Raw genomic sequence first — 21,002 nt, 5'->3', positions numbered from 1 at the left:
GGGAATGTTGGTACACGTTCAGTACTGACACAATTTTCTTCCAAATATTTTCGATCTGAAGTTGTTTGAATCCACACTTGCAGAATCAACTATAAATACTCATTAGAATACTAAACGAAAATATCCTATTTAAGAGGGAATTATCCACTTCAGCCTTGCTATCTTATGCCTAACTAGTCTTCCATGGCTTTCTTTCAAGGTAATTTGCACAACCTACTGTGAGTTGTAGGAATTAAAGGGTGAAACACTGACTTAAGAAAGCAGTGGTTCTTTTAAATAAAACAGAAGTTAGAATAACATAATTAGTCAAAAAATTGAGTTTAAATTAAAGCTCTACCTTATAAGCTATGTGAGTCACCTTAAATCTGAGTCTTAAAACCCTCCTACATAAAATGGGAATACTATTATACTATTTCATAGAGCTGTTTTGAAGACTTCACAAGACACTATGAAAGCAAAAAGTGAAAACACTCTACAAATGCAGTTGAATCATCATTAGTATGTTTACCTCAGGAAAAAGTATGGACATTCTGTTTTTAACTTAAACATTGTTCCAATTTACAACCCTAGTGATCAATTTGCTCTGCATCTGTCCAGAAAAATATTAGCAACAGACTAGATACATTCCAAAGTTGTTTTGTTAAATAGCAATATTAAGGTGAAGATGTGACTTTAGGAATAAAAGGTAACTGTAAGGAGAGAATAAGGAATATATAGCTAAGTCAACCCACAATGAACAGTAACAACCACCGTATGATAAATTAACATCAGAAAAATTAGACCACTCCTTGTATTTAAAGAAAAAACAAAAATACACACTTAAGACCTCATTTAATGTTACTGATAAGTTCCTGGAAACCACAGCTTTTGCAAAACTGTGTATGGCAGGTCCTCAAATAATGTCATTTTCTTAAAACACTGATGAACGAAAGAAGTGATTTCATTATATGTTGTTTCACTGAAAGTCACACTTTCCAAGAGCCTATCAGTAACATTGAGGACTTACTATGTATATTTAAAGAGAAACAAGCACTAGTTATTCTATTATATATCATATGAAACTTAATTTCATCTAACCAACATCTCCTATAAACCAACTGATGAATATAGTATCACAAACCTATTGTCACTTAAATTAATGACTTTTAATTTTTGCATATCACCCATTTCCTCTGGAAGTGTCTCAAGTTTATTGGAATGGAGAAACAGCACAGTTACATTTTTCCAGCTTCCAATCTGAAAGAGAAATATAAACTGAGGATCAAAAAATTTGGCCTACAGGTTGATCAACACATAAAAACATCATTTTTGAAAGTTATGGGCCGGGCGCGGTGGCTCAAGCCTGTAATCCCAGCACTTTGGGAGGCCGAGACGGGTGGATCACGAGGTCAGGAGATCGAGACCATCCTGGCTAACATGGTGAAACCCCGTCTCTACTAAGAAATACAAAAAACTAGCCGGGCGAGGTGGCGGGCGCCTGTAGTCCCAGCTACTCGGGAGGCTGAGGCCGGAGAATGGCGTGAACCCGGGAGGCGGAGCTTGCAGTGAGCTGAGATCCGGCCACTGCACTCTAGCCTGGGCTACAGAGCGAGACTCCGTCTCAAAAAAAAAAAAAAAAAAAAAAAAAAAAAAAAAAAAAAAAAAAAGAAAGTTATGAAATATACTCCATATTTATAAAAAAAATAATGATTAGACTTTCTAATTATTAACTTTTATGTACATAAAGCATTTAGGAACCTCTTCTAAATTAACATAGCTAATTATTATTCAGAAAATAAATAACTTGATAAACTATTTTAGAAAGAAAATAAATGAAGCCACACTAAATAGCTATAATGAAGATAATCAGAAAAAAATGAAAAGACAAAAATCTAGATAAATCTAAAATACATTACCTCTGGGGGCAACTGTTGTAAGTAATTATGATCAGCAGCAAAAGTTCTTATGTTAGTAAGCTGCCCAATAGATGAAGGCAAAGCTTCAACTTCATTGAAACTACAATCCAGTTCTTCTACTGATATTAACCTTTAATTTAAAAAAGGAAATATATATTATTTTTTAAAGGTTTCCTATATAATCCAAAATTTCAGAACATACAAACATTTGAACTCAACTTTGAAAACCTAGTGAAACCATTTCACAAAGCTAAACTTCACCAATAATAAGCAGGTCTGACTATCAAACACACACTCAACCTGTATACTAATTACTTAAATGTTTACAAAATCTTTAGGTCATTTATGCAAATATCTGAAAATATGTATGGCATGCTGAACTGAAAGTAAAATCTTTGAGGGTGTATACATTCACAAAAAACTTACCCTCCTATAGAGTCTGGCAGATACATTAACTGGTTTTCATCTATTTTAAGAGTTGTTATATTCTTCAACGAACCTGAGGGAAGAAACAACATACAATTTTTCAGCTTAAAAAAGAAGCAAGTCCACCAACAGTCATTGTGAGACATATTACATCTGACAAGAATTAGAAACAACTTTCCTAATAAACTTATCTAAAAGAGATACCACTCCCAATCCCAACATTCTATTCCCTTATCCTGTACTTTCAATCTTCATCCACATCACTATTTAACACAGTGTACATCTGTTTATTAACTCCCACTAAAATATAAGCTTTACTGATAGTAGCAACTTTTTCTCTTCCTTGTTCACTGTTGTAGATATGCTTCTAAAAACAATGTCATGGCACAGAAAAAACAGACAATACAAACTTGTTGAATTAACAGACTAAAGAAATGGTAGTATGAAGGTAGTTCATAACAGGTGTATAACAAACTATTCCATATATCCTAATACTAAAACAGTAAAACATTTTTTAAGTTTAAGAAGTGTTGACTAAATAACAGTAGAATCGTAACGAACTTACAAAAATGTAGTTTAGCTAAAACCACCATGTGATTTAACTGAGAAAGATACAAAAATATTTTTGGTTTTTATATTAAAACATCAAAAAGATGTCAAGATTGAAGTTTTGGGTCCTTTCATCAAAATAATTCAATTCCATTGACATATCATTGAACAAGCAACAACACAGACTCAATTATAGATCTCTCATAATCTGTTCAACTGATCTGTTTTCTTGTCTGTCCATAATGAAACAGGAATGAAAAAAGTTACCAAAATAAAAGCTATGACAACAAAAGCTAACAGTTAAGCCAAATTTGGATAAATTAACTTATTTCAAAGAATTTAAATATATTAGAAATAAAAATGAGATTTCCTTAGAGTAAATAAAAAACAGTAATATCAACAAAGGAGCAAACTGTACGACTGATCATACCAGGAAAAATTCAAATAAAATCTGTTCCTGTGGTAATGCAGTATAATTACCTCATAACAAGTGAAATTTGAGATTATGTGGAAGCCTTGCATTTATTTTGATAAAAATTGCATGAATTTGAAAGCAATACAAACCTATAGTCTCAGGCAGCTGCTGAAGTGAATTGCTTGATAATAGGAGGTCTTGAAGGTTTTCACATGCTGAAATTCCTTCTTCAACCATTTCAATATTATTTTTAGAAACATCCAAATATGTAAGCTGTTTCAAACTACCAATAAACTGTAAGTAAAAAAAGAAAATCTAATGACTCTATTAAGATTAGTAATTTGTAAAAAGTTTAAGCAATGAACTTGACACCAAGTTTTAATTCAAAATTAAATGTTAATACAAGAAAGAAGACTCTCAGGTAGTTTTTAAAATGCCATTAGAAATGTATTCAGTAATAAAGCTAAGACGTTCTACTAATCGTAGCATAGCAGAAGTGACAAAGGACATATTCTTTGGGAAGTCAGTTGTCGATTACCTCCTAAGGAGATAGCATATATGGGGATTCTTGTGGTTTTTTCATGGGAGTAAACAATTTGTCAGTTGTTAAAACAGAAAGCTCAGGAAAATATCCGAGTTTACCAATTCCTTGGGTAAAGCAAATAGGGACATAAGTTCAAGTGATACCACTGGAAAGGACACACTCAACAGTATTAAAAGGAGACTTACAAATGTTTATTATGAGAATTCTTAGATTATAATCAAGAACGTGCTCATGGAAAAAAATGTAATTTGCTTCTGTTTAATAAAGAATAATCCAATTTCTTTTTATTAATTAAAAGTAATTATAAAAGATATAATTCACAAAACTGCAAAGGAGAGCCAGAAATAAGTGATGCCATTTAAATTTTCATATACATACCCCTGGAATAAAAGTCAGTCTATTAGCATCCATCCAAAACTCTTTCAATCCACTTAGTTGCTCAAGTACTTCAGGCTGTTGGGATTAGGGTAGGGGATAGCAGTAATTCAATTAATTTATATGAATGTCTTTATCTGGCAAAAGAAGCCCTGGGAATTTCTAATAACCTTTAGTTTCAAATCATTAAATAAAAGGAGCCAGGAGAAGGAAAAAAAAAAAAAAAAAAAAGAAGAGCCAGGATGTGAGCCTTTCCACTGCATTATACGGACTACAGTAAAATTATTAATGGAGAAATCGAAGAGGCATTCCATAGAAGTAGATTACAAAAAACACATTTAAGCTTTGGATTACACAATAGGGTCAAGTTTTTATATAATTAGTAAAGAAATAAAAAATAGGACTCACTGCTTAGAAGTATAAAATAACAACATGCACTCATTCATTATCAGTAAGAAGATACAGCCTTTTAGAAAATAGAAAAACTACAAATGTTCCCTGGTGACATTCATTAAGAGGGAGATAAAAGACAACATACAGGCCGGGCGCGGTGGCTCAAGCCTGTAATCCCAGCACTTTGGGAGGCCGAGACGGGCGGATCACGAGGTCAGGAGATCGAGACCATCCTGGCTAACACGGTGAAACCCCGTCTCTACTAAAAATTACAAAAAACTAGCCGGGCGAGGTGGCGGGTGCCTGTAGTCCCAGCTACTCGGGAGGCTGAGGCAGGAGAATGGCGTGAACCCGGGAGGCGGAGCTTGCAGTGAGCCGAGATCCGGCCACTGCACTCCAGCCTGGGTGACAAGAGCAAGACTCCGTCTCAAAAAAAAAAAAAAAAAGACAACATGCATCCTAAATGTCCATAGTCAGGGAAAGGTACATAGACAAAGTCATAACCACATGATACAAATATACTGTAATTTAAACCTCTAGTAAAAACTTCTAATTACATGGTGGAAAATTCTTTATAATATGGTGTTGAGGACATCAAAATTAATCCAAGTGTTGTGGCAGACCTTCATATCCATGCAAAATTTGCTCCTGGGCATTGTCCCTTCAAAGCTGCCCTCTTCAAAGTTATTTCTATCACCTCACAAAGCCACGTGCAATCAACGATCATGTGATGGCACAGAGTACCATCATATCTAATAACCATAGTTAACAGTCATACATAAAAGGCATGTCAACCAGATTTACTGTTAACCTATACATATAGATAAGAATCCTAGATGTAACTTGGATTAAAAGAAATTTCCTTTTGTGCATTCTTGTAATAATTCTACTGTAAGTTTTAAAAAGTGTATAATGTTAGAAGACCAAAATGGTACAAAAACTAATGATGATTTTGAAAGCCTGTTGGATTCTTAAACTGAACAAATGAGAATTTTGAAATAGTCAATATGCAAACAGATTAATTCATACAGAACAAATACTGAGAAAGGACATAATAGATAAATAATTTGGGAAGCACAGCATGTATTTTAGAGAATGAGGTACTCCAAACTACCATGTTCCTCCTCAAACCTCAGCTGAAATTTATAATATTAATACAATAGCCACAGGGCAATACTATAGCAAACAGTTTTAAGAAATTCCTATGCTTAAAACCATCATTTGTGAGCTACCCCAATTTTAAACAACAAACTTGTAAACTAATTTAAAAGCAATAATGATACTCAGCTGGATATGTTCCTCTTCAAAAAAAAAAATCTAGCTTATTTTCTGAGTTCTTTTGGAAAACTCACTAGAGACAAAAGCTACTTAAACACTACTCCTTTCCTTTTGGATTCAGCATCATAGTGCACTTGGCATACAAAGTACAAACAAAAAGGTTCTCATTACTACTTCAAAAATAACAGTTGTTTCACTCAATGATTTTCCCCTTAGCTATTAAGTAACATAGAGAAGTATCTTATTACTGAATAAATTCACAAGCCATACCCCATGGAGCTATCTCTGATTCAGAACTACTTTCACCTGCTGCATTCCAGACTGATGTTTCTCACTTATAATCACTCAAATTTTCTGCTTCCTATGCTAAAAATTGTTTAGGTATCTCTTCCATGGACTTCTCATTGCTTTTACATTTTATGCTCATCTGTCTGGTTAATTTTTCTATCTGTCTGGAAAGTTCTGGCTACGAACTTCCATATCTTATAACTAAAAAAAAAAAAAAAAAAAAAAAGGCAAACCTTTATCCAATTTTTAAAAGAAATACATTAATTTTCACATTTTGTTCTTCATCAAATATAAGAACTTAGGGAAAGTGAGACTGATGAGAACTTACCACTTCCGTGAATTCGTTACTTCCCAAATCCAGTCTTTCCAGCTGGGTCAGTCTGTTCATGGTTCTGTTCATAATGGAGTAATGAAAAATTAACTACAAAAATATCAATTACATGGAAGCTTTCAAAACATAGTCTAAAACATTCTTATGAAATATGTAATTATTTATAGGCTTTCTATGTTGACAAAATAAAAATATTAATTTTCTAAAAAATTTTAAAAGTTAGATTTCTAGATAAAATAGATGATCAGTTATTATCTTACTTTGTCTTCTCATTGGTATTTTCATTTCTATTTTTAAGAAGCAACTGCAACAAATTTAAACCCACAAGCCAGAATACGAATAATGAGTTTCTATTTTTTCACATAATAAATTTTCATATAGTACAAGTCAGCTAATAAATTTTGGCAGATGCCTAGTAATTACTACCATAATTACAAAAATTCTTTTTCAAAACTGCTCATATATTTGTAAGACTTTAAGATAACTGTAACTCTGAAAATTAATATTCAAAATGCTAACAGTACATGTATTATTACTCCCCACATGTTCAAATTAAATCTAATACAATTCAAAATAAAGTTATATTATATGAATCACAAATTAGTAGTTGACATTTATTTTAAATAAAAGCAATAATACACCATTCTTAACTTCCAACTTAACATCAACACTTCACTGAAACTACAGGAACTTGAAAGATGTACAAACCAGTTTTGTAATGAAATAAACTATGTTGCACTTTTATCCTTTATCTCTCCTTTTACAAAGGTACCTTTTGAAACTAATTCAAACAAATATTTATGCTCTTAAGTTGCTATTTTTGTATAACCTCTATTATTTAATATAGAGATGCTACCAGTTACCCAGATAAGAAATCCTGTATTAAGGATTTTGTAGGATATGACAAAATGAGAGCAAAATATAGTTACAATCACAATATCAGTATATTACATTAATGTTAATACTTTGAAAATGAGTATCATTTAAAATCCACAGGCGCTTCAAATTATGGCACGAAAAACAAACTATTCCTATCTTTTCTGGAATTTTAACAAAAATAAGTGGTAAGTAAAATAAAACTCAGTTGCAACATTTCTCCATCTTTTTAGTTAAAAAATATAAGAACAAACACCATCATTGTAATGAAACTGTCATTGGTCTACATTAGAAGCGAATTTTCCCTTTACATTTTAAATATGCCATTCTGTCATCAACCCTTCAATTCATCTCATAATGCCAATTTTTATAAAACTGCTTTCACTTAGATTTACTAAGTGCCTATTCTCAGGTACTATAATTCTACTTCCTTACTCATATCTTTCCCCAGAAAACCTGTAAGTTCTAGCTTCCTTCATAACAAGCGAAAGGTTGTTTCCAGGATCTTTCTCCAGATGTATAAAGCCACATGCTATGATAGTAATTTCCTATATTCAAATAACTATACCAGGTGGAGATTTGCAAAAAGTAAAGAGGATTGTGAGGAGAAAGAGAAGACTGAAAGAACAAAACATAATCTTACATTTCTTGCTTCAGTATTGTTATGACAAGATAACAGAAAATTCACATGCAACTATTGAGCACATAATGTCAATGGCGTAACAGTTTTAGAATAGGGTACAAAAATGAAAAGCAGTGCATTGGAAAAATTCAATTACAGATGATGGCCTGGAAAAGTTAAATTTTAAAACAATTTTAGGAAAATGTGAGTGATACAGATATGTAATAGAAAAGAAAATATATTGTCATGTCAAAAAGTGTCTCAATCTCAACTCTCTGTAGTTAATAATGACAACTGTGGCTATACTCAAACACTTTAGAAATCTCAGAAGTAAAACTGCATCCTAGATTAAGATCTAGCCGCCTATCTCAAGGAGAAAACATAAACAATATTCCTCAGATTTTCTCCCATCTGTTTCTAAAACTCATCTGTATTGAACTCATTTTACTTTCTCCTCTCCTCAAAGGAAAAGTAAAACATCTTTTGTGTTCTTGGTACTAGTTCTCTCCAATATTCTTTAGGTAGCATTAAATTTCACTTAACTATGTATCTAAAACAACAGCTCTTTCCATTGCTCTAATCTTTGATATAGTCATATAACCTAAATGCACATTACTTTGTAATATTTACAACTATATCCTCTTGTTTGTGAGGTCTCAAAAGTTATAATCACGCAAAAACAATTAGGAAAGAGAAAGAAAGAGCATCCAAATTGGAAAATAAGAAGTCAAAATTAGCCTTGTTCACAGACAACATGATCTTATACCTAGAAAAATCTAATGACTCCATCAAAAAACTGTTAGAACTGATAAACAAATTAAGTAAAGTTGAAGGATACAAAATCAACATGTGAAAATCAGGAGGATTTACATATGCCAACAGCAAACAATCTGAAAAATCAAGAAAGCATTCCCATTTATAGTAGTTACAAAAAATATAAAATACCAGCCAGGTGCAGTGGCTCACGCCTGTAATCCCAGCACTTTGGGAGGCCTAGGCAGGCGCATCACGAGGTCAGGAGATAGAGACCATCCTGGCTAACATGGTGAAACCCTGTCTCTACTAAAAACACAAAAATTAGCCGGGTGTGGTGGTGGGCGCCTGTAGCCCCAACTACTCAGGAGACTGAGGCAGGAGAATGGCATGAATTTGGGAGATAGAGTTTGCACTGAGCCAAGATTATGCCACTGCACTCCAGCCTGGGCGACAGAGCGAGATTCCATCTCAAAAATATATTTATATATATGTGTGTGTGTGTGTGTATATGTATGTGTATATAGTTATATATGTGTATGTGTATATATATATATACACACACCTAAGAATCAGTCTAAAGACATGAAAGATCTATACAAGAAAAACTGTAAAACTCTGACGTAAGAAATTAAAGAGGACACAAAAAAATGGAAAGATACTCCATGCTCATGGATTAGGATAGTTAAAACAACAATACTACCCAAAGCAATGTACAGATTCAATGTCATCCCCATCAAAACACTGACATTCTTAACAGAAATATTTTTAAAATCCTAAAATGTATACAGAACCACAACAAAAGACTCCAAATAACCACAGTGATGCTGAGCAAAAAGAACAAAGTTGAAGGTATCACACTACTAGACTTCAAAATATACTACAAAGCCATAGTAATCAAAACAGCATAGTACATAGGCACATAGACCAACGGAAAGGAATTGAGAACCGAGATATAAATCCATGCATTTACAGCCAACTCATCCTAGGAAAAGGTGCCAAGAAGATAAAATGGGGAAAAGACAGTTTCTTCAATAATTGATGCTGGGAAACTGGATAACTATATGCAGAAAAATAAAACTAGACCTCTATCTCTCACCATACACACAAAGTAACTCACAATGGGTCAAAGACTTAAATCTGAGACCTGAAACTATGAAACTACCAGAAGAAAACACTGGAGAATGTTAATTCCCAATATCAGTATCAAGGATACTGGTTTGGGCAATGAATTTTTTGTGTAAGACCTCAAAAGCACAGGCAATCAAAGCAACAAAAATAGACAAATGGGATTACAGCAAGCGAAAAAACCGCACAGCAAAGGAAACTATCAACAAAATGAACAAACCACAGAATGGGAGAAATATTTGCAAAGTATCCATCTGACAGGAATTAATAATTAGAATACATAAGAAGCTTCAACAAATCAATAGCAAAAAAAAAAAATTATATTGTAAAATACACCAAAGATCTGAATAGACATTTCTCAAAAGACGACATACAAATGACAAACAGGTATATGAAAAAATGATCATCACTAATCAGAGAAAACTACAATGAGATATCATCTTGCCCTACTTAAAATGGCTTACATTAAAAAGATAGGCAATAACAGACGCTAGCAGGGATGTGGACAAAGAGGAATCTCTGAACACTGTTGGTGGGAATATAAATTAACACAGCCACTATGGAGAACAGTACAGAAGTTCCTAAAAAAAAAATTAAAAATGGAACCATCCCACAATCCAGCAATTCCACTATTGGGTATATATACAAAAGTAACGAAATCAGTATACTGAAGGGTTATCTGAACTGCTATGTCTATGGCAGCACTATTCGCAATAGCCAAAATATGGAATCAATTTAAGTAACCATCAACAGATGAATGGATAAAGAAAATATGGTACATGTACAAGATGGAATATTATTCAGCCATAAAAGAGGCTGCCTACAGTAACATGGGTTGATCAGGAGGCCATTACATTAAGTGAAATAAGCCAAGCATGTACTCACTCATATGTGCGAGCTAAAAAAAGTAGATCCCAGGCCGGGTGTGGGGGCTCACGCCTGTAATCCCAGCACTGCGGGAAGCTGAAGAGGGCAGGTCATTTGAGGCCAGGAGTTCAAGACCAGTCTGACCAACATAGCAAAACCCCGTCTCTACTAAAAATACAAAAAATTAGCCAGATGTGGTAGTACATGCTTGTAGTCCCAGCCACTCTGGAGGCTGAGGAACAAGAATCACTTTAACTCGGGAGGCGGAGGGCGCAGTGAACTGAGATCATACCACTGCACTCAAGCCTGGTCGACAGAGACTGACTCCGTCTCAAAAAAAACAAAACAAAAAATGAAAAACAGATCTCATGAAGATAAGAGTAGAATGGTGATTACCAGAGGCTGAGGAGCGCAGTGGGGAGGAAGGAATGAAGGGGAAAGAATATAAATGTATTTATTACCACTGAACTGTACACATAAAAATGGTAAAGACAGTAAATTTTAAACATATTTTACCTCAGTAAAAATGTATTTATAAGGCTACAATCATATCTTAAAAGGAGAAAAGAATATCTGCAAATTCACTGAGAGTCTAATTTGAATCTCTAAAAGGTGTTAAAATCAGTTAATTACCTATGATATCACATAGTAATTGCAGGCTTAGCTATTACAGTAGACAATTTACATCTTGTTATTCAAATCTCTTAGAAACCAGTCACGTTTTTAGCTAAGGAATTATCAATGAGAGTGTCAAATCTGCAATATATATATATATTTTTGAATTTTAATATGGATTATAATTTGACTTTAACTTATACTCACAATCATCACTATAAACATTCATCCCTGCATAAAACAATTACTCAAAACATTGTCTTTTGGAATAAAAAATAAGACACAGTCTCTGTCCTCACAGATAATCATGGGAAACCAAGGGGAAAGATATACATGCACATACATGCATGTTATATGCTGGTCAGGGAAGAAGAGAGTGACATACAATAAAAATAGATCGAGCAAATACTGTTAACAGATATAAATATGTTAACATTATCCAGCAAATACTGTAACAGATATAAATATGTCATAGAAGCTGAGTAAACAGAACATCTCCTGGGGTAACTGGAGATGTTTTCCTTCTCAAGAGGTGAGAAGTTTGTTGTTTGTTTTGAGACAGTCTCACTCTGTTCTTACGCAGTGGTGCAATCATTGCACACTACAAGTGCAAATTCCTAGACTCAAGAGATCCTCACTCCTCAGCCTCCAGAGTAGCTGGGACTATAGTTACATGCTACCGTGCCCAGCTAATTTTTTAATTTTCTGTAGAGATGGGGGTCTTGCTTTGTGGCCCAGGCTGGGTGGGCAAATCTTGATGATCCAATTTCAACATGAGTTGACAGATTTTTTCCATAAAGGGCCAGAGAGTAAATATTTTAGGTCCTGTACACCTAAAAAAGTTTAGAGCCTACAGTGATAGAGCAGTGACAACCACTCTAACACCAACAACAGATGCATACAGTAGTGACAACTACTTTATCACTGTAAAGCAAAAGCAGTCACAGACAATACGTACATGAATGCATGTGGTTGTGTTCCAATGAAACTTTTGTTTACAAAACCTGACAGTGGACTAGATTTAATCACAGACTGCAGCTTGCCAACCCTTAAAATGTAACACTATAGCAATGCATTCATAGTGTTTTAAGATATTTGGTCAACGAATGGCCACAGACTACAGTGCATTTTGAGTTTGTAGACCTGTTTCTTTTATAATTAAATCTTTTTATTTGCTCCTGGATTGCCATTTCTTGTTGTTAGCTTACCATTAGGGAACCAATCATCCCATTTCTAATTTACAACACACTAGAAAGCCAGAAAATCAAGTTCTACTGTTACCAGGCTTCACGTGAAGATCCTATGGATCTTTCTAATGAGCAATATGTGTATGAACTTTAGTAGACAAATCTGGGATTTCTACTCAGTATTGAGGTGGGCTTTACATACTTATTATTTTGACTTTTACGTCACACACAAGACTGCATTTCAGAGAGCTATAAATCATTACCAACACAGTACCACGTTAAACACCAACAACAGACACATACATTTCAATATTTTAACACCACTAATTAAAATATGATGACCACACAGTCAAGATTTACAAATAATTTACACCACATTTTAGGTAATAAAAATTTACATTTTTAAAGACTTAATCATTAAAAATTATAAATTAAGTTTTTTAAAGAACAGCACCTTTACTTACTTAGGCAACATTTTTAACTGGTTTTCTCTAAGCTCTAATATTTGGAGTTTAGTTAATCTGCAATACAAAAAACAAATCACGTATCTAGAACAAAGACAATGAATTTAATAAATTAATGTTATATTCTAATGTTTTAAAGGAAGCAATATAATTGTGTAATTACTATATGCAAAGTAATATATTAGAAATTACAGAATACAACATAAAATACAAAGAAAGAAAAGACTATTTTTGCTCCTCAAAATTATGGTCAGAGGAAAAGGGTTAGCACTTCTACACATTTTCAAAGTGACAAAGTGATTATCCCCAAGAATCAATCCTCCGGAATTTCATACCTTTTACCAAAAATGCTCACAAAAATTGTTAACTCTTGGTAGATTCAAAAACAATAATGCAACTCTAAAGTGCTGCCCTGAGAAGAAATAAAGAAACAAAACGAGGAGGAGAAATCCTCTGGCACTTCATTGATGTACATTCCACTAAAACTAGAGAGAAAATGAACAGACTAAGTGATGCAAATGCCAGATACAGAAGAGGAATCTGACAAGAACATCAATGATTTTTACATAAAAGATGGCTACAAAATTAACATTTAGTTGACTAGCATTTTCTCTAGTAGTTAAACTCAGTAATAACTTCATATCTATTATTCATTCATCTGTTTAAAAAATTACTCAGAGATTTGAGGGTGGCAGGGAGATGATGAGGTCACCCCCAGAAACAGATTCCCTTTTCTCAAGAATTTTGATTACAGCAGGGAAGACAGATAAATCAATTATTAGATCATTTTAGAATGCTAAGAATACAGCTTTCAGTATCTCAAGCATACAGAAATTACCCCCATTGAAACGTTGTTTTGGCCACCTAAAAAAACATTTTCTTTTTCCTTCAAACTCTCACTGATTATTGTTTACTAGGAAAAATTAATTCAAAGCCACCAAAGAGACTATTAAAGTCACAATGCTTGGGAATAATTTAAAAAGAGCCTATGAAACTGTAATTAGTAGTACTACCAAAGCAGCTTATAGTTTTGTAAACTTTATAAGAGCTAATAATAAAAGGTTTTAGAAGAAACCATAATTTACCTGCCAAAATTAGCTGGCAAGAACTCAAGAAAAGCATCATTCAGATACAACTGGGTTAGGTTTAACAGCTGAGAAAATCCATCAGGAAGCCTACATAAAATACCAGAATTTAAATTAAGTTCATGTAAGAAATTCAGTCTTTTACTAAAATCTAAGACTCTCATATTTTTCCAACAGACAGAAAACAGTCACTTCTTTACTTTTATAAGAGCCCCTTCAAAGATTTGCCTTTTATAATAACCTACTTGTTTCAATGTATCTTCATCACATTGTAAACAGAAAATGAGGCAATATTTGTTTTAATAATGTAAAATCTGAACAAAACACTCATCTATGAACGAGCCACAATACATAAAAATGTATTTAGGGTACAACTCTGAAATCAGCAGGCACTCTTGAAATCTGTCTTATCTACTCTCAATCAAAAGGACTATCAAAAGGACTAGATAAGAATTTCTAAACCTTGGCAGAGAAATTTTGGGCTGAATTTTGTTGTACCTAGGCTGTCCTGTGCACTGTAGAATGTTTAGCTACAACACTGATCCCTACAAACTAGATGCCAATAGTGTGCATGCACGCACACACATATCCCACTATGAAAACCAAAAATGTGTCCAGAAACTGCCAAAAGTCTCCTGGGGCACAATAGCCCCCAGCTGAGAACCACTGGTTGAGATTACTTTCAATTTCAATATTTGGCTCCTGAACAATTTTAAGACTATATTATTTTATAATAAGCAAACGAAAAGAAATAACATTTAAAGCTAAATGACGTTAGGGCCATGTAACAATCTACATGTGTTAGCTTTACTTCTATTTTTTGTTGATTATGAAACAAGTAAAGATCTAGAATTTGATGCTAGAGCAATATTTTCAAATGAAGAGACTATGCATAATCTTTACATGTTGGTTCTGGATTGCTATGCTTCTTTCATCTTTTGCTTCACCGTTCCATTTTTGCAAAATTTAACAGCCTTGGTGCCAGGAAAACTTTCTGTTTACAGTCATCACTGTCATAAGTGGACATTCACAATCTCTGATACACTGCAACCAATCATATATTGTTGTTGTTGTTGTAGTTATTGTTTTGTTTATGTTTCCTGTTGTTTTGCCTTCTATTAAAATTGTGAAGAAACTTTTGGTTTCCTTTACTGTTTTCAAAAGTTTGAAGGTACCACACACCTGATTTGAAGGCCAAGACACTCTTCTAGGGTGTAAATAACACAGAGTGAGGGAATGTGGATTCTACTCTCATTTCTGACATTATCTGTGAGACTTGGAGCAAAACACTCTCACTATCTTTTTGGGATCACAATTTTACGTTAGTAGTATATGGGGTTAGAGAGATTATTTAAAAGATTCCTTTTAAACTCTAAAATTGAAATTTTTTGTATAGACTTAAGACTGATAAAAAATTTTTGTTAAAATATGTACAATAATATCTACTACTGTTTCATAATTGTTTTATTCACAAAAGTAATTTATAATTCACCTAAGAACTTACTAAAAAAAGAACTTACTTGGAAATAGGGTTTACACTGGCCTCCACAACTGTCAAAACTTTACAATTTTTTATATTTTCTGGAAACTCCTGTATGCCTAGAAAACAAACAAAGATCAAATTAAAAGATTACAAAGGCCAAAAATAACACTAACAATAATACATACCTTCCAGATTCTAAAGTAATATACCAATTAACAAGTAGATGAACTGACAACATCAATGTGAACTAAACAATGACCTCCACAACAATTTCTTTATCTTTCCTCCTCGTTTTATTTGCCTCTTTATAACTGCTAATTACATACTGCTAAAAAACTGATTTTTACCTTTCCTTCTTTCTTCTGAAAATTAGTGCCTTCTCCATGTGATGTTAAGGACCTAAACTGTAGAACATTTAACATTCTTTCTGTTTCTCTCATTTTTTTAAAAAAAAGGACTCTTTTTTATCATTTTTATTTGTTTTTAAGAGGGAGTCTTTATCTGTTGCCCAGGCTGGAGTGCAGTGGGGCGAACTAGGCTCAGTGCAACTTCTGCCTCCTGGGTTCAAGCAATTCTCCTGCCTCAGTCTCCTGAATAGCTGAGATTACAGGCACCCACCACCATGCCCAGCTAATTTTTGTATTTTAGTAGAGACGGAGTTTCACCATGTTGGTCAGACCAGTCTCGAACTCCTGACCTCAGGTGACCCACAAACCTCGATCTCCCCAAGTGCTGGGATTACAGGCATGAGCCACCCCACAGGCCAAGAATTGTTTTTTAAATGCTGGGCTCTTGATTGAGCTGGTTCCTAACATACATAAGCAAAACTGAAAATAAAGCTGCAGATAGAAGAGGAAGACAATCTACATCAGATATGCCAGTGGATATATTGCCTGAAGGCAGCACTGTCCACCGTAAGATAATGAAACACTTTCTCTTTCCTGCACCTATCCTATTTTTCCTAACTATATTTATATTCCCCTTTTCTCAACCTTTCCCCTTCACATAACCCAGTGTCATGCCAAAAATATTAACTGCTTTAAAATGCAGTGATTTCTTAATACTATGATAGATATATTCAATAGATCTATTAGACATTTCAGCTTTGGAGTATCCTAGACGAGTGCTTTTCAAGCCAAAAGAGGTAAAGGATCATGGTTTTTAAATTTTCCAATCTGTTGTGGACCAATACATTTACAAAACACTGTACAACTGGAATAATATCAAACTGCAGTGAAAGATTCTGAGCATTTCCTCATTCCCTGACATTATCACAGCCAAAATAAAGTAATAAATAATTTGTGGACTACCATTGGTCCACAGATCAACTTTAAAAAGTACTGTTCTAATCTAAATTAAAGGAATGCTAATTAATAACATTTAAGACATTCCAAAAATGAATTTTACATAGTCTGTGTTTGTAAGATCCATTGCTCCATTAACATGATATGATTAACAGGATTGTCATTAGAGAACCATTTCAGACCCTTTCGACTTCATCACTACATGATTTTAAGTAAACAAGTTTACCACAATATCATATATAGAATGTCAGGTGATGAAAAATGAATGATGCAAAACCACCAAATAGGAAATGACACAGTAGTAACTGTTTCAGTCAAAACTCATCAATGGATGCTAAAAATTGTGGGTAAAAGTATGATGAAAAACAGGGTATTAATAGAGACTCAAAAGATTATTTCCACACGACACTTAGCAATTAAAAGGGAAAATTCACTTCACAGTAGAGAAATCTGACAAGCACCACCTTAACCTTCAAAATTGCTTGAAAGTTGGCATTATCAGTTATCATCATCATAGTGTGGCAACTAATCTGAGATGTACTTGAGAAACAATATCATATCACTTTGGACATACACTTGCCAAAAACACACAACCTGAATTTAATCATAAGCAAGCACCAAACTAATCCAAATTAAGTAAATTCTGTCAAATAAATGGCCAATAACTTTCAAAACTATCAAGGTCAAAAAAAGACAAAGGAAGACTAAGGACCCATGAGACCTAACAAATAAATGTAATATGTGAAAGTAGCAAGTGTTTGTGAGGATGTCAAGAAACTGGGAACTACACACATTGCTGGTAAGAATGCAAACTGATATACCCACTATGGAAAACAGTTTGGTAGTTGCTCGAAATGCTAAACACAGAATTTTTAACTGGCACTTTTTTTGACTACTAATTCAATTTAATGTTGCATTCCCTGGCCTTTTCAGTTTTCTACTTCTTACACTGATTTTGGTAATTTATTTTTCACTTAATCTAAGTTTTAAAATTTAGTAGCTTTGTATCATTCATTCTTCCCCTGTTGAGTGGAAAAAAAGTCATTTTTAATAAAAAGACGATAAAATAGGAATGTGGGAGATTTTTTTTTGGAGATAGGAGACAGGGAAATTTTCTTACTGGTAAAACAAACTTGGCAATCCTATTCCAAGCCTCCAAATTAATACTCATTTACAAGACATTCTTTTTACTTAGAATGCTCTTCCTCCCAGCAAAACCAGTAGGATCTTCTGAAAGCCTATCCTGATCTCTAAACTCAATGAAATTTAACTCTCTAAAAAGTTCAATTATGCATTTTATGGCATTTTTACAATTGTTTACTTTGTACTAGTTGTGTATTCTTTGTATTACTGCTAGGTTTTATTTCGATTGACTCAATTCTCCACTTTAAGTACATGTTACTATTTAGTACATTGTATCTTTGTACAACAAATGCTTGCTGAATTTCACTTACCTACCATCTTTTCTCTCATTCATTTACATACAAAATACTTAACATTATTGCGTTTTTCCTTAGGAGTGAAATCTTTATTAGTTCTTCGACGAACAATTGTCTTTAAGAGATCACTCCACTGAGGATGCATTAAAATGATGCTCCTAATATATTACAAGAGCATCCCTTTGCTGAACTGACTAAATATTTTTTAAATGAAAGGGCAGTGTCTGCTGCTGCAGAGCCTAAGGAGAGCATGTAGCAGTCCCTGGTGGCAGTGGGGCTAGAATTCTAGGGTACGTGTGGTGCTCAGGGACCAATGTGGAGTTACAGAGGAAGCAGAGGCAGTTTTGAATTACTATGAAAAAGTTGCACTGAAAATTTCTGTATTTTTTTAAAGTCATTCTGTGGAAATGTTTGCATTTCTCTTGGGTAAATATCTAAGACTGGAACTGCTGAGTTAATTATGTGTCTACTGATGTGGTGGATTACACTGATTTTCAAGTAATGATCCAACCTTGAATACATGGAATGGATTTGGTTGTGGTGCACAATTCTTAATATTTTTTAAAAGTAAAACATTCCATGTTTGGGTGGAGCAAGAAAACATTCTATAAAGTTCTCACTGGCATTCAAACTCATTTTAAAATTTAGCTAAATAACTCAACTTTATTGGTTGTTATTAAAATCTATAAAGTATTTTGAAATAACAAAGTAAAAGATATTATTTCTAGGAGTTATAGTATTTTTAGTACATGACAAAGTCTATCTAAAGAGAAAAAGACCTAAGACTATATAATACGTTCTACTGATCTAAAATATCATATGGAGAATAATTTCAAGTTTTAAATTATAAATATTGTGTTTAATTCCTATAAAAATGTATTTATTAGTTTAATATTATTTAGTGGAAATTAATACTTGGATCATCTCCCACAAATACAAATGAATACTTCATATTTATTTATTCATTTATTTGAGATGGAGTCTCACACTGTTGCCCAGGCTGGAGTGCAGTGGCACAATCTCAGCTCACTGCAAGCTCCGCCTCCTGTGTTCACACCATCCTCCTGCCTTAGCCTCCCAAGAAGCTGGGACTACAGGCATCCGCCACCATGTCCAGCTAATTTTTTGTATTTTTTAGTAGAGACAGGGTTTTACCATGTTAGCCAGGATGGTCTCAATCTCCTGACCTCGTGATCCACCCGCCTTGGCCTCCCAAAGTGTTGGGATTACAGGCGTGAGCCACCATGACCAGCCCTGAATACTTCATACTTTTTATATTTTAAAGTACTTTATTTCATAGCATGTGGTTTATAAAAAGTACTCCACAAATGCCTGTGAAATTACAAAATCTAAATTATTATTGGCTTTCAGATACATAGTAGTAATTTTGCCCTAAGCAAATAGTTTTGAAACACTGGTTTTCTACTTTTGAAAATTGCTAGCAATGTGTTTAGTCTGACTTCAATTCCTACCATATACATTTGTAGGTTCTAAATCTGTATCTCTAGTTCCCACCTCCCTCCTTAGCCGCTGCTAAGAATTTTCAAATGCCCATTAGATTTTGTTCACAAGCCTCAAACTCAACCTATCCCAAGCTGAAATTACCTATCTTCAAAGTTATTCAGCAAATATTAGTATCAGACACTATGCTATATACCACAGATATTTAAGGCATAGTCCTTTTTCATGAGAAGCTAAAATGCAGTAAGGAAAAGAAACATTTTCACTTGACTAGCTTCTCCCCCCTACATTAGCAGTGCTCCTTCTCAGTAGCTTTTGTATCTTCTCTTCCGCCAGATCTGTTAAACGTTGGGGTCCAACCAGGGCTCATTCTTTAGCCGCCTTTTATCGACAGTCATGCCCTTGGCAAATGCATCTAATCTCAGGCTTTAAATATCCATATGGTGACAACTCCCAAATATTTATCTCTAGCACAGTTTTTCTCTTGACTAAACTCCAGACCCCTATGAACAACTAGAACTCAAAAAAACTGAGCTCCTGATTTGTTCTATTAAAAATTACAACTCTCACAGATTTCCACATCTCAGCTGATGGCAACTGTCCTTCCAAGGGCATGACCAAAATCACTGACGGCATCCTTGACTCTTCTCTCACATCCCACATCCCATCCATCATGAACTGCTGTCAATTCCACCTTCAAGCATATCCAGGGGCTGTCCTCATCTCACTATGTCCATCACTATCACCTCAGATGACTGAAACAGCATTTGAACTGGTTGTTTGTCACCCATATGCTCACAGTCCCTGTCTATATATATAGCCAGATTAAACTTACACACAAGTCATATCATGCTCTGAATTACCTATTCAAAACTTTCTAAGCGACTCTATTTTACTGACAGTAAATGTCAAAGTGCATACAAATGCCTCCGAGGCCCTTCAATAGCAGCTCCTTCAAATCGCCACCTCCCTGGTTTCTATTCCTATTGCACTCCCATCTTGCTCACACTGTTTTAGTTACCCAGGGAACAGTCCTCACACATGCTGTAGACACTCGCACCTTACAAAATAGCTTCTCAAACATCCTTACCTTAGTTATTCACATGGCTTCTTCAAGTTCTTGCTCAAGGCCTACCCTCAACAACTGTGTTACCTACTCTCCAAAGATGGCTCATTTTATCCTTTCAGATAAAGTATACAGGGACAGGGCACAGTGGCTCATGC

The 21,002-nt window shown here is 34.1% G+C and overlaps 1 protein-coding gene across 5 annotated transcripts in view; it reads right to left on the bottom strand.

The window, feature by feature from the left end:
- Positions 1–21,002, bottom strand: part of ERBIN (erbb2 interacting protein) — a 160,068-nt gene that overhangs the window by 52,244 nt on the left and 86,822 nt on the right. For all 5 annotated transcript variants that reach the window (XM_025387460.1, XM_025387461.1, XM_025387464.1 and 2 more), the window contains 9 exons: positions 15,612–15,690; positions 14,092–14,181; positions 13,007–13,063; positions 6,492–6,555; positions 4,208–4,282; positions 3,435–3,579; positions 2,322–2,394; positions 1,896–2,025; positions 1,121–1,236 (listed from right to left, as the gene is read on the bottom strand). In XM_025387460.1, the coding sequence (XP_025243245.1) occupies positions 1,121–1,236; positions 1,896–2,025; positions 2,322–2,394; positions 3,435–3,579; positions 4,208–4,282; positions 6,492–6,555; positions 13,007–13,063; positions 14,092–14,181; positions 15,612–15,690 (829 nt within the window). The remainder of the gene's footprint in view (positions 1–1,120; positions 1,237–1,895; positions 2,026–2,321; positions 2,395–3,434; positions 3,580–4,207; positions 4,283–6,491; positions 6,556–13,006; positions 13,064–14,091; positions 14,182–15,611; positions 15,691–21,002) is intronic.

The sequence above is a fragment of the Theropithecus gelada genome, chromosome 6 (assembly GCF_003255815.1).
Source record: "Theropithecus gelada isolate Dixy chromosome 6, Tgel_1.0, whole genome shotgun sequence".
Lineage (NCBI taxonomy): Eukaryota > Metazoa > Chordata > Mammalia > Primates > Cercopithecidae > Theropithecus > Theropithecus gelada.
Note: the sequence above shows the minus strand (reverse complement) of the source record. Positions and strands in the feature narration are given on the sequence as shown.